We start from the raw sequence: 15089 nt of genomic DNA, 5'->3' as shown, positions 1-15089 counted from the left end.
ATGGAACACTTGTGTAATTCGGGGAGCGTCTGTATTTTTATTGCTGTGTGACCTGCAGCTTCTACTGGTGGAGTAACTCTTGCTTATTTAAAATGGAAGCCAGGGATACAAAATGGAGTCTGGGGAATTTCTCTGATATATCAGTCCCTTCCTTAATAGTTTGATTATATTTATATATCTAGCCATCACCTACTAGTGAGTTCAGTGGGTATTTGGCTTTGTCCAAAGTTGGCTCAAGTCTCTCTGTTTGAGACTGAGCCTATGTTTCTTTTCATTGGCACAGTACCTTACTTCCCCAATTCTGCCTCACTAGAAGAATGTAATCATTTCAGCTCTCTCCAACCGTTCAAGCTTCCTTTTAATTCAGTGTATTAAGATAAGCATCTCAGTCACCACCAGTATCTGAAGCATTAAGATCACTATAATAGATGCAAAATTGTTTGCATTCCTGTTTGTTTTATTTTAATTTCATTTCATTTGTAAAGTGACATAATGATCATAACTGTGTGTATTGGCTTTGACTCTTACAACAAGTTTCTGCAAATATAATATTACACACATACAATTGTTTAAGAAAAACTAGGGTAAAACTGTTACATGACATATTTATGAGTTACATTTAGATAAACAAATGGTTGGCTGTAAATTGCTCACGTTAAATTTTAATACATGCTTTACAAGCTAATTTTAAATTTCTTTTAATAAACCCATTACAATATCCAGCCTTTTTTTGAACTACACCTCTACCCCGTTATAAAGTCACCCAATATAACACGAATTTGGATATAATGCGGTAAAGCAGGGCTCCGGAGAGGAGGGGCAGCGCGCTCCGGCGAATCAAATCAAGTTCAATATAACACAGTTTCACCTATAACACAGTAAGATTTTTTTGGCTCCCGAGGACAGCGTTCTATCGAAGTAGAGGTGTATTTGTAATTTAACAGACATTTTCTTGGTCCAACAACACACTATAATAAATAATATACAAACAATTTGTACAAAATAGAGTCTGGGGAATTTCTCTGGAATCTGTCATGTCTTGTAGTATTGTTCAATGGTGTTTTTCAGCCAGGTGGGCCCTGATGCTTTTTTCATGAAACAAGTCACACTCTCAACTTGTCTCCCTAGAGAAGGATCCTGTGTATCTCCTTGCATTCTCCTGTTGTACCAGGCTAGTTCTTTAATGTTTGTCATCAACAGGACACCTTCCTCCTGTGTGTTCCCTCCTGTAGATTTTTGTGATCTCTTGTCAACTTTGCTGTCTTGATTAGCTGGTGGCTTATGTGTAAATAGACTTACAGTTACCAGCCAGGGAGATAAATGTCTACCGCCCCTTGCCTGAACAATTCCTGTTTATCATCTTCTAATGGCTTATCTTACCTTACGTATCTTAAGAACACAGTTTTCAGTGTAGATACATAACTTTTTAAATAATATCCTTACATACATCTCAAAGTGATTATGCTGACCAGCAGGCTATGGGCTCTCAGTAGAAACCTTACATGCCCTCCTTTGGCTAACTATTATGTAGATGAGAGACCCTGGGGATCCCTAAAAACCCCCATGGACTCCGTGTACTCTTTGCCAGTTGGCACCAAGGGGTCCCTGGTCAGAATGTGTTTCTATCTGGGTCCCACAGGAATTGGTTCTTGGCCCTACCCTATGTAACACTTCTGTTAATGACCTGGAAGCAAACATAAAATAGTCACTGATAAAAGTTTGCAGATGACACAAAAATAGGGGGAAGGTAAACAATGAAGAGGACAGATCACTGATAGCTAGAAACCCAGATTGCTCTACAAGCTGGGTGCAAGCAGACGATGTGCATTTTAATATGGCTAAATGTAAATCTTTGAACAAAGAACACAGGCCATACTTACGCAATGGGGGAGTGTATACTGGGAAGCAGTGACACTGAAAAAGACTTAAGAACATAAGAACGGCCATACTGGGTCAGACCAAAGGTCCATCAAGCCCAGTATCCTGTCCTCTGACAGTGGCCAATGGCAGGTGCCCCAAAGGGAATGAACAGACAGGTTATCATCAAGTGATCCATGCCTTGTCACCCAATCCCAGCTTCTGGCAAACAGAGACTAGGGACACCATTCCTGCCCATCCTGGCTAATAGCCATTGATTGACCTATCTTCCATGAATCTGTCTAGCTTCCTTTTGAACCCCGTTATAGTATTGGCCTTCACAACACCCTCTAGCAAGGAGTTCCAGAGGTTGACAGTGTGTTGTGTGAAAAAATACTTTCTTGTGTTTGTTTTAAACCTGCTACCTATAAATTTCATTTGGTGGCCCCTTGTTCTTGTATTACGAGAAGGAATGATGTCCCTAGCCTCTGTTTGCCAGAGGCTGGGATTGAGTGACAAGGCATGGATCACTTGCTTTTGGGGGGCATGGTGGATAAGCAGCTGAACACAAACTCCCAGCGTGATGCCAGAAATGCCTAAATACGGTCCATGGATGTATAAACAGGAGAATCTTAAGTAGGGGTGGTTAGGTCATATTACCTCTGTATTTGGCTTTGGAGCGACCACTTCTGGAATATAGTATCCAGTTCTAGTGTCCACAGTTCAAGAAGGATGTTGATAAAATTTAGGGGGTTTAGAGAAAAGCCAAAAGAATGATTTAAAGGACTAGAAAACCTGCCTCAAGGAGCTCAGTCTACTTAGTTTAACAATGAGAAGGTTATGGGTGACTTGATTACAATCTGTAATTACCTACATGGCGAACAACTAATTAATAACGGGCTCTTCAGTATAGCAGAAAAAGGTACAACACTATCTAATCACTGGAAGTTGAAGCTAGACAAATTCAGACTGGAATTAATGCATAACATTTTTATCAGCGAGAATAATTAACCATTGGAACAGCTTACCAAGGGTTGTGGTGGATTCTCCATCATGACCTTTTTAAAATCCAGACTGGATGTTTTTCTAAATGATCTGCTCTACGAATTATTTTGGGGAAAGTTCTATAGCTTGTGTTATATAGGAGGTCAGACCAGATGATCACAATATTCCCTTTTGGCCTTGGAATCTATGAATGATTATGACAAGTCCCAGTTCTCTAAACATGCAACTCTTTAATGATCATGGGTTAAGGAACATGTGATATTTAATGCTTTTCCAAACCGCAGCTAGTTAGCAAAGATTCCTTTATGTCCAAAATATACTATGTGCTTTATATACCGTAAGAAGAAAGGTCTGTGCCTCAAGAGTTTACAGTCTACATAGATACGCATCCAGACAAGATCTATGTTATTAGCTGTGATCCCTAGGGATTACCGTGACCAGCTAATCTGTTAAAACTACAGCTGCGTTGTCTTCACTAGAATTTTAACATGTTAACAGATTCTCCTTGAAAATCGTTTGAGGTTCTGCAATGACCTAGTCTTGAATGGTTTTCTTAACCAAGTTCTGCCTCAGTTCAACTAGGAGCTATGAACTGTGCTTGCTGAACATGATTTTGTCAGATCAAGATTTTGGAAGCCATTTCCAGCATGTAATGTGTGGAGAGAGACTAGATTTTTTTTTTTCCACTTCTAGAAGTGACAAGTGTAGGGTTTTTTGGAGGTTGAGTGATTTATCAGGATAATTACAACTTCCATCTGTGAAATATTGGGATGCTCAAGGATTATTACGTACTTTGAAGTCCTTACAAGGACCATATCATGTTTTGTGTTTGTGCATCATCTAGCACTTTGTGGGTGCTACCAGAAACAACTTAACCAAACTTGACAGGCAGCAGTGGCACAGGAAATGCATATTTTGTTTTGGATACTCTTAAGCTTTAGCTTTGTGTTACAAACACTTTTTTTTTACTAGTTTATTTTGCAGTACACTTCTGCCCCGATATAACACTGTCCTCAGGATCTAAAAAATCTTACCATGTTATAGATGAAACTGTGTTATATCGAACTTGCTTTGATCCACTGGAGTGCGCAGCCTCCCCCGCCCCTCCCACCCCCGAGCACTGCTTTACTGCATTATATCCGAATTTGTGTTATATCGGGTCCCGTTATATTGGGGTAGTGGTATATTTCAAAAGTATTGTAAATACTGTCTCTGTATTGCTTGTAATAAAAGATGCCATATAGGCTTCCATAAAACTTGTACAGGTTTCCGAATGTTTAATTTTGTCCATCTTCCTCTCTTCCAGGAAGATTAGAGATGTATGCCTTTAGAAAAAAGACTGTCAATGGATTCTCTAGTAGCAGTACTTAAGACTACAAAATTGAAAGGTGGTTGTGCTAGTTCACAAGATTTCCAGCTGTTGTAGACATATACAAGGGAAGGGGGGAGGGATAGCTCAGTGGTTTGGGCATTGCCCTGCTAAACCCAAGGTTGTGAGTTCAATCCTTGAAGGGGCCATTTAGGAATCTGGGGCAAAAATCTGTCTGGGGATTGGTCCTGCTTTGAGCAGGGGGTTGGACTAGATGACCTCCTGAGGTCCCTTCCAACCCTAATATTCTATGAAAATCCCACTAGTTGTCTCTGTCTGTCTCTCTCTGGATCTGAGTTGCATCTGGAGTTGACAGTTGTGTCTTGAGCCCCCATTCCTATTTTATAATGTTTATAAGAAACCGAGCCTGACATTGAAAAGAGCTCAGAGTTCTTATTAAGACGTGAAGATAAATGGCCAGATTTTCAAAAGAGCTCAGCACATTGGGTAGACACTGGGTGTGAAGCAGTTTTGAAATCTGGAGCAGTTGCATTTTAGCAGGGGGACCTTAGTGGATGGTCTTGTACATGTGATTTCACAAAGTTATTAACTTAATATGTTACCCACTCTTAGGTATGTACAGGATGCCCATTACCATGGTATCACAGCGCAACCAACTATACTTTATGGCATTTTTTTCCTCTTCTCCTTTGTTCTTTTAAAGTATGAGTAAAGATTTGTTTCCTCTTAATACTCTAGCATACGTTTCTGTCACATAGTTTTGTAATATAATAGCAAAGCATATCTTAAATAGGTTTTGCCTGTAATAACAGATGCAGATAGGTTTCCATAAAACTTATACAGTGACTTGTTTTAAAAACAAACTGCATTGAGTCTGGTAATTTTGTGGTTCTTTACATTCTGGATTAAAACGAGATGTTGAAAGCATGTAATCTCCAAACTTTCTGAGATTCTGAACTAGCAGTCAACCTGTGGAACTCTTTGCCAGAGGATGTTGTGAAGGCCAAGACCATAACAGGGTTCAAAAAAGAACTTGATAAGTTCATGGAGGACAAGTCCATCAATGGGTATTAGCCAGGATGGGCAGGAATGGTGTCCCTAGCCTCTGTTTGCCAGAAGCTGGGAATGAGCAACAGGGGATGGATCATTTGGTGATACCCTGTTCTGTTCACTCCCTCTGGGGCACCTGGCACTGGCCACTGTCAGAGGACAGGATCCTGGGCTAGATGGACCTTTGGTCTGACTCAGTAGGGCTGTTCTTATGTTTTCAGGCAGGTAACACTAGAGATGTGATCTCTTTCAAGGAGTTAATATATGCACTCTCTTCTGAGCCTTATCTTGCAAGGAGCTGAGAGCGCCTTTAACTCTGTGATGCTTGATACTCTGCAGAATTGAGCTCTCAGACTGCAGCACATGCTAACACTGAGGTGAAGGTGAGCAGCAGGCTGCTTACCAGCTAGCTAACATGGCCTCAGCCAAATGATAATATGACAAAACAACAGATGTTACACATGACTGACTGACTGTAGGCTGCAGCAGAAAGGGTAGTTAAGGTGAGTGTAGGACCATAACCACATATGGTCACCACCTGGACACACTGAGGGCTGGTCTACAAACTTACATTGGTATAGCTACATTGCTCAGGGGTGTGAAAAAATCCACACTGCTGAGCAACCAGTTATACCACCCTAACCTTCAGTGTAGACAGCACTATGTTGACAAGAGGGCTTCTCCATTGACATAGCTACTGCCTATCGTAGAGGTGGATAACTGCGTGGACAGGAGCAGCTCTCTTGTTGGTGTAGTAATGTCTTCACTGAAGTACCTACAGTGGTGCAGGTGCACTGGTACAGAGCTGTAACCCTTAATTAAATCATCATGCTTTTGAATAACTCTGGGGGAGGGATTGTTTCTAGAGCAATTTAGTTGCAGGTAAAGTAAAGCAAGTTAAAGAATAAGGCCTGGCCTAAACTAGAAAACTATGTCGCTCAGGGATGTTAAGCCAACCAAGTCCCTGTATAGACAGTGCTAGGTTGACACACACATTCTTCCATTGACCTAGCTGCTGCTTCTCAGGGAGGTGAATTATCTACACTGAGTGGAGAGCTCCTCTCATCAATATAAGTAGTGTCTACACTTGAAGTGTTTCAAGTGTAGACAAGCCCAAGTCTTCTCTTTCCACCCCCGCTTCCCATTCTCTCCAGGAAAGGTCAGACTGACGTGTGAAAGTAGTTAGTCCGAGGCTCTGTCTTTGTGGTAGAACTTCCTTGTGTATAGAATTAGGCCTGGTCTATGCTAGAAAATTAGTTTGGTTTAACTACTTCGGTGAGGGGTGTGGAAATGGCGTTGTTAAGACAGCCTAAGTCCTTTTGTAGATATCACTAGGTTGACCGAAGAATTTTTACATCAACCTAGCAACCACGTCTCAGGGAGATGGATTGCTTACACTGTAGCTGTGTAGCTGTAACATTTTTAAGTGTAGAAGAGCCCTTGGTGTTTTAAAACATATACAGTGAGCTGTGTGAATGAGGCATCACACCATTAAAAATGCTTTTAAAGTGTTGTTCTACGTTGAAAACAGACTGTGTAGAAATGAGTCTTTGTGTGTGTCTGGCACATGAGCTGATATGCTCAGTTTTACAAGTAAAAAGGCTCAGCAAACGCCCGTTGAGGTCTGAGAAGAAAATGAGGTTCACTGTGGATCATGCATCACCATCAATAAAGATTCTGCATTTTAGTGAGCAGTTCTGTTGATGCAGCAACCAGGTTAGGATTCCTGTTCATGCTTCCAGGTTCACTGAAATAGTGCAATTAAATTGGGTCTGTTGGTGATTGGCTTGTTTCAGGCCTGTCTCTTTGCTTTTTCTGCCCTCAGGCAGCCTATTCATCCACTCCTGGTCCAGAAGTACGGTCTACTAGTGCTTCGCAGGACTAAATGCAGAACTGTTTAATGAACATTAGCTGTGTGGCCTAAACTGACACAAGCCAGGAAATTCCAGGTTAAGAACTGGGAGTCTGCTTTAACTTGGAATTTCCTGGTTTCTGTCTAAATCATACGCTGCCTGTTGAGGGGTGTGGGTTGTTGAATTCCTCTTTTAAAGAAACAACAACTGAAGTTATAAAAATATGTATTTACCTCGGTGCTTGGAAAGGTTCCCAGTTTGGTAAGCCTGTGAACTAAGAAATACTGTTGAAAAGTCAACGTTTTAAACTGGGACCCTTTTTCTAATTAGTTATGCCACGTGCAGCAATGACTGTTCTGTATATGTACAATGGCCAAGTTTTATATTACAGGGGATCTGTAATTTAAGAATAAAATAAAACTTAGTACCCAGTGCAGTTGGACCACACAAGGTTTATGCACTAATAATTTGCTAGACTTGTTAAACTGGAAGCAGAGTAAGTTATAGGAGCACAAATCTGCTATAACAACTTTTTTCACTCTTGTACCTCAAATGGTGTAATTGATTCCTCCGCCTTTATTAATTTTTGTCTCTGGGACCGAAACCTCATAACCCCATGTTTCAGTCTGGAATGTTTTAATTGCCAAGTTATAAATTCCTGGAAAAATGCCATTTTATATCTAACATTGACAAAATTTTAACTATTGTCCAAGCCTTTAATGGCTATAGCTCAATAGTGGTGTCACAGTAGTAAAGAATCAGAGGGGTAGCCGTGTTAGTCTGAATCTGTAAAAGCAGCAGAGAATCCTGTGGCACCTTATAGACTAACAGACGTTTCGGATCATGAGCTTTCGTGGGTGAATACCCACTTCGTCAGATGAATGTAGTCATTCACCCACGAAAGCTCATGATCCGAAAAGTCTGTTAGTCTATAAGGTGCCACAGGATTCTCTGCTGCTTTTACAGTAGTAAAGAGATAGTCAAGGTTGAAAGAGCACGTTTTTATTTCTCAATCACTTGAATTCTAGTTTGGGACTGAACTTTTCCTTGTTTCTGACCCACGTATGTTTTGGAAAGTGATGATATCTGTTCAGCTCTTTTAATAATACATGCATAGCAGTTTTCATTTAAAGATCTCAAACACTGATTGATTTAACTTAACTACTCTCTTGGGAGACAGCTAAGTATTATCCCTGGTTTGCAGAGAGGAGAAACTGAGGCTTACAGTTTAAGGTCCTGTATGTGTTACCCCAGTCCAATTGTTTCCCTTACATGAGGATGCAACCTAATTAAATCGCATATGGATCTTTCAATATAGGTTGACGTGGTCTAGTCTTTTAACATAGTCATGATTTCAAACTCTGAGCCTCGTTTTCTCTCCTCTGTAAAACAGGGATAATATTTGCCTTCCGAGGAGAATAAAGCAGTTATATCCATTGGTATCTGTAAAGACGATGGTTGTAGCATTGGTTCAAGAACAATCAAGCCCCCTCTACATGGAGGAAACTGTTTTAAAAAAAAAAAAAAAATCTCACCATTGCGAACATTCAGCTCCACTGCTGCTGGAAGCCCTAATGTAGACAGACCACTGGCATTTAACACCATATGATAATGCTTTCTTGTCCGTGCTGTGGCTTCCAACATTGCTAACCCTTGTGATGCTGGACTGGTGTTCAGAATTTCTATAAAAATGTCCCTCGCGTAGGTAGGGCGCCATTGTTGTAACTGAGTCCCCAGACATGGTTGTATTTGTAGTTTTAGATGGGGGCATTCCTGCTGGCCAAAGCCACAGAATATATTTATTTACTGAACTCTGCATCCAGCCCAGGATAGACAGGTCTTCCGCAGATTAAAATGGATCAGTTTAGCTATGATCAACAGCTCAACTGGAAATACCAACTCGCTTCAAGAATCTTGCAATTCTGGACAAAGTCACTTTATCAAGTCCTTAAATGACAGGCCCATAGTCTTGTTCATGCTCATTCTTCCCCTTCGGTTTATAGTGGCCTTTTAAGCCCTGATCCTACAGTGAGCTCTGCCCATGGATCTTTCTGCAGGGTCGGCGCTTTAGTGACAAAGAGTTGGAGAAATCTTAGAGCGTCCCAAATGGGTGGGTGATACCTTGGCTGGGAGCAGTGCTGAAGCCTGCATCAGTGCCAACAATTAACAACATTTCACTTCCGATTTGCAGGAATTGGGTGGCCTTGGTGCATTAGGTGGAACTTCCTGCGCTATGGGAAAGAAAACCAAGAGGACAGCAGATAGTTCGTCCTCTGAAGATGAGGAGGAGTATGTTGTGGAGAAGGTGCTAGACAGGCGTGTTGTGAAGGGTCAAGTGGAGTATCTTCTCAAGTGGAAAGGATTCTCTGAGTAAGTCCAACTTTCCTTCTGACTTGGGCTGTCTTCTTTAGCAGCGCTCCAGGCAGTGCTTCAAATTTGACCTTTGCTGCCCTCATTCAAGCTTTCCTAAACACCTTCATGGGTGGAGCTTGCCTTCTTCACTCCAGATAAGAGTGGCGTGCATCCATTTAAATGAGTGGGTCACGAGGAGAGGGCCTGGGATCGTAAGTGGGTTGTGAAACACTGGCAAAAGTTACTTTCCCTTTGGCGTCTGCGTTCCCTCTCCCACTTCATGGAGTTGGTAGTTCCACTTGAGTTGTTCACCAGCACTCTCGTCTATAGTCTTCCTCCTCACTTGAGCACGAGTGACTGACTCGCGGGTGAAGATGCACCTGAGCAGTTATTGTCTAGACTTATTGTGGAGATGCTATTAACTGCAGCTTGGGTAAATGGCTGTTTAGAAGAGGGATACTTCAAATGCCTTTTAAAAAAAATCTCCCCCTTAACTTCCTCTTAATCTGCATCAATGGGAAAACTTTTTGCAGGTTGTGTCCTCTGTGTTTGTCATGGCTTTTGGCCAGACCACTGGGGAATCTAGTAGTCAACCATGAAGCACAGCCATGACTGAAAAAGTGCAAGGTTTATATCTTGGCATGGGATGTTTAAATGGATGCACACTGCTTTATACTAGGAGAGCAGGACATTTAAGACAGATGATCAGAAAGGAAAGTCCTGGGGGGAGGGATTGGGAAGTATGTATTTGCAAAGAAAATCTGGTAGAACCTTGTTTAGTCAAACCTGGTTTATCCATATGTCTTCACTCAAGATAATGTCCTCCATTACCACTGCAGGGAAGAGCTCTGCAGACTTCCAGATGATTCTAGAATAATCAAATGCATTCTCTGTCTCCTGTTAGTCTGAGATTATGCTTCATTTTGAAACCCTCACCTTATGAGTCATTTAGCAACGTGGCAGTCTGTGTTCATGAAGTGCAAGGGTGTCTAAAGCAGTGGTCTCCAAACTTTTTTGATCGTGCACCCCATCAGTAAAAAAAAATTTGAGCATGCACCCCTTGCTCCTGACTGAACTGTTGAAGCAAAAAAGCCGCTCAGACTCCCGGCCCAACTGCCGAAGGGGGGGGGAGGGGCACGAAGCGACATTGCTCTGGCGGCACTCCTCCTGCCGCGCACCCCGAAGGATCCTCTTGCACACACCCCACTTTGGAGACCAGTGGTCTAAAGTATTGATACTGCCGGTGTCTGGGCTCCCAAAGGAAATGGGGAACCTAGCTTAAAACCTGTGCTAACAACTAATTTTCTTTGCCTTAGAGTAGGTTAATGTCTGTGATCTTTGGATGGCAGCATTAAAACTTGTCCGCCTCTGTTTTGATTGTTGTTGCCCATCTCTTCCATGGCAGGGAACACAACACTTGGGAACCCGAGAAGAATCTGGACTGCCCCGAGCTGATTTCTGAGTTTATGAAAAAATATAAAAAAATGAAGGAGGGTGAGAACAACAAATCAAGAGAGAAATCTGAAAGCACAAAGAGGAAATCCAGCGTCTCTAACAGCGCCGAGGACATCAAAACCAAAAAGAAGAGGGAGGTGAGCTTGCAGGATTTTCCTTCACCCCATTCTGCCACAAGCTTCTAATCCTGTTCTGCACAGAATATATTGATCTGTGCTGGCGGAAACCATCTACTACCTGCATCCTCCTAAAAATTACATGAGAGAATTTTAAAAACAAAATTGTTAAGAGGGTGTATTCTGTTAGACAAACTGGCATAGAGCAACACCGCAGTTTGGGTATGCTTCAGTCTGCCAGCTTTGTAGCGCTTTCAGGAAAGCTGCACTAGAATGGGATGAACTAAATGCTGCCTCTGACTCCAAAAAATGGAGTCACTAAAAATAATTAGGGTCTTAAATATAATAAAGATTAATAAACAAACAAGGAGTAAACGGCTGTAAGCTAGGACACAAGAAATAGTTTATTGTTTGAATGAAGAAAGAGACTTTAAATGCTGATTTAAGCTTGACATAAACTAAAGTGTTTTAAAGTAGAACTTGCCTTAAAACAATACGTGCCTAAAGCAAGAGGCTTTCCTGTATGTCCCAGTCTGCAGCAATTATTTGGGGCTCTAGAGAGGATGCATCAGTAAAATGCCTGCTCTCGCTGCTCATAAATGTTTCTCAAGCATTCATTCACTGCCATATCTAGGAGCAGATTTTAGGGAAAAATTAATCTTGGGTTTTTTTTTACATTTCTGTCTGTTTGTTGTAGTGTCAATTTAAAATTTGCATTTATTTATTGTACTATGTGCTGTGACTATGGCCTAGTCTACACCGTCGGGGGGATCGATTTAAGTTACGCAACTTCAGCTACGTGAATAACATAGCTGAAGTCGACGTACTTAGATCTACTTACCACGATGTCTTCACTGCGGTAAGTCGACGGCTAATGCTCTCCCATTGACTCTGCCTGTGCCTCTCGCCCTGGTGGAGTACCGGAGTTGACAGGAGAGCACTCAGTGGTTGATTTATTGCGTCTAGACTAGACACGATAATTGACCCCCACTGGATTGATTGCTGCCTGTCGATGCAGCGGGTAATGTAGACAAGCCCTAAGAGATTACATTAACTATCTTGAACCCAAATAAATATGAATATCTAGAAGGTCTGGCGTAGTTAGGATTCCCAGCAAGTTCTGTGCAAAGTAGGACCCATCTTCTCTGCCTTCCCTTGCTTTTGTTATTGACTGCTGTCTCCCATTGGAATGCTGCCGGTCACTTCTGCTTTTCTGTTTGGAGAGTTGTTGAAGCATCTCTTGAAAGATGCATCTCTTTGTGCAGTTGGCAAGACATTGTCTCCTCCTGACACCCACAGCTGGGTGTTGTACAGATCTCCACTGTGACAGCTCTGGCTCCTAAGCGTTTGGCCATGGACTCTGTCATCTGTACCAGCCAATAACTGCCATGACACGTCACTGAGGGAAATACATTTTCCAAGGTGGGTCTAGCTAGTAAGGGGCTTCAAAGGTCAGAGGTGAAATCCTGGCCTCCTTGCAATCAATGGCAAAACTCCCATTGATTTCAATGTGACCAGATACCACTCCAGAACTTTGTACCTTTAAAGTAGACCTGGGAAACCAGAGTAAGTTTTATGGAGGTCATGGGCTTAGGCTTGTTGAGGCAAAGCGCTATTCATAGATGTGAAGATTACGAAAGACTGACAGGCGTTTTTAATCTGTTAGCAAATATTTAATGAAACCCAGCCATTTAATTTTCAACTCTGGAGGCCAGAACTGCAGTATAGGCTGATGGAGAGTAATGCCAGGGAAACGGGGGAAGGTCAAGCAGCTATAGAGAGAGTATCATGTAGCCCTCCTTACCCAGACTGCAGAGGTGGTGGGGTGGACCTTTCATGGTCAAGAGAAGAAAGGAAATCAAGGAATACAACAGAGCTGCAGAAACATAGTGCTTTCTCTTAGAACAGGAGCTCTGTGTTTCAAAGTACTGCACAGACTTTTAACCACCATTAAAAGCCAATGGGGCATTGAAAGTAAATCCTCAGACATGGCTTTGAAATGTAGGAAATCCAGACAGGATGCTGGAGGTAATGATGCCTGTTGGTTAAATTACTGGCACTGCAAGCACCTTGATACTCAGTTATGATGAGGGCAAGGAGGGCTTGTTGGCTGAAGTATAAAATAAAAATGTTGACTCCCTTTAAAAAAAATAAAATAAGTTTCCCAGATGTGCAGAATTCACTGTCCAGTGCACAAAGCGTGAGAAGGTGGGTTATTAAAGCCCATCTTTGTGGAAGAGACTAATATATGGAATGTTCTATAAATGAGAAACTATTGAGCAACATTTTATGTCTCAGATTTTCCATTCCTGAAGAAAATCTCCTGCAGATCTGTCTTCTCGTTGCCTTTTTTACAACCTTATTTGAAAAAATGCCCTGCCCTTTACAGCTGTGTCTGTACAAAGTTATGGCTAAGTCATTGGAGATTCAAACCTGCATTGCTACTGTCTGCTGGTAATGAAATCATAAGGGGTAATAAGGTCATATATTTCATATCCAGAAGGTTACCCTTAGTGTGTAGGGATTACAGTTTTATAACCCACTATGTATCCTATTTAAAGTTTGGAACTAAAGCGTTCCACCAGTAAAACGAGCAGTTTTGAGTTCTGCAGCTTAGCTGAAGCATCGTGTCTTCTGATTCCAATGTTCTAGCCTGGCAGAGGTTCCCATATAGTTGATGCAAATATCAGCACATACTGGAATGGGTCTTAAAAATCCATGCCATGCTTGCACCCACCAGTACTTTTCATGGCAATTGCCATGTATCTGAAGCTGGAGTCTCCCCTGCTGTGTTACATCAGCCTTGATAGTCCATGATCGAACATTAAAAGGCTGGAGACTTGCGTACATCTTCTGGGGCCAAAAAAGGAATAGCAGATAGTTCTTAATCATTGTTACAAGGGACATTGTTTTGAAATCTATATAATTTAAAAAAAGAATTGAAAGTACATCTCTACCTCAATATAACGCTGTCCTTGGGAGCCAAAAAATCTTACTCTGTTATAGGTGAAACTGCGTTATATCGAACTTGCTTTGATCCCCACCACCCGGAACACTGCTTTACTGCATTAATCCGAATTCATGTTATATCGGGTCGTGATATGTCGGGGTAGAGATGTAGTTTGAGATAATGCACCTATCCCCAAGTCCCCTGCCAATTTCTGTGGTTTATTCACACTCTCTAAAAAATGTTTGTTTTTCCTCTCCTTTCTTGTGTAAAAGACAGAAGAGGAAGCTGGGTAATTATAGGATAAACTGATGATACACAAAGTGTTATGAAATGCATAAAATATACTCTTGGGAAATTTTTTCCCCTCTAATCTTTTAGCGATGGTAATCTCGGTTATTGCATGTAATAATAGGGCCACTATTTCAAACAGAAATATGATTTGTTTTTTAAGCTGTGCCCCGTAGACCAGGGGTTCTTAAACTGGGGATTGGGACCCCTTGGGGTTGTAAGGTTATTACATGGGGAGTCATGAGCTGTCAGCCTCCAGGATATATAATGGGGGTAGATAGATAAAAACGTGTCCTTAATTTATAAGGGGGGGGTTGCACTCAGAGGCTTGCTATGTGAAAGGGGTCCCAGTACAAAAGTTTGAGAACCACTGCCTAAGACCATGTGATCTCTTGTGTGGCACCTGCAGTGTGGCATCCTTGAGGTACACATCTTTGTTTACCCCCAAAATGCTCCTCTTCTCTCCGCATGTCGGCTAGATCTAGTAGCTGAGCTGTCATTGATAAGACTTCCCTGTTTTAACCAAATATACCACAGAATGTTTAGGGTTAGATTTTTAGAAAGCGCTGAGCACCACTGAGTGGTGTCAAACATATATTTTGAATGTGTCCAGCTCCTGTTTAGGCACCTAAATGAAGTGGAAATGCCTTCAAAAGTGTCCATCCCACATTGTTCTCAAAGGCAGTTGTTTGGTTGCTGATTAGGCCCAACACTGTAGTATTGCAGCTGAAGATAGTGATGAGTTCCATCCACAAAGTTCTCATCCAGACCAAGTTGTACAGTGTTTAGGTCTGTACTTTTGGTGTAGACCAGGGATCGGCAACCTTTGGCAC

At 41.8% G+C, this 15089-nt stretch overlaps 1 protein-coding gene across 1 annotated transcript in view; it reads left to right on the top strand.

Moving 5' to 3' along the window:
- Positions 1 to 15089, top strand: part of CBX5 (chromobox 5) — a 66426-nt gene that overhangs the window by 31662 nt on the left and 19675 nt on the right. The window contains 2 exon segments of the mRNA XM_032786707.2: positions 9287 to 9465; positions 10853 to 11039. Coding sequence (XP_032642598.2) covers positions 9287 to 9465; positions 10853 to 11039 — 366 coding nt within the window.

This window comes from Chelonoidis abingdonii, chromosome 26, assembly GCF_003597395.2.
Source record: "Chelonoidis abingdonii isolate Lonesome George chromosome 26, CheloAbing_2.0, whole genome shotgun sequence".
NCBI lineage: Eukaryota > Metazoa > Chordata > Testudines > Testudinidae > Chelonoidis > Chelonoidis abingdonii.
The sequence above is the reverse complement of the archived record's forward strand: the minus strand, read 5'-3'. Positions and strand labels throughout refer to the sequence as shown.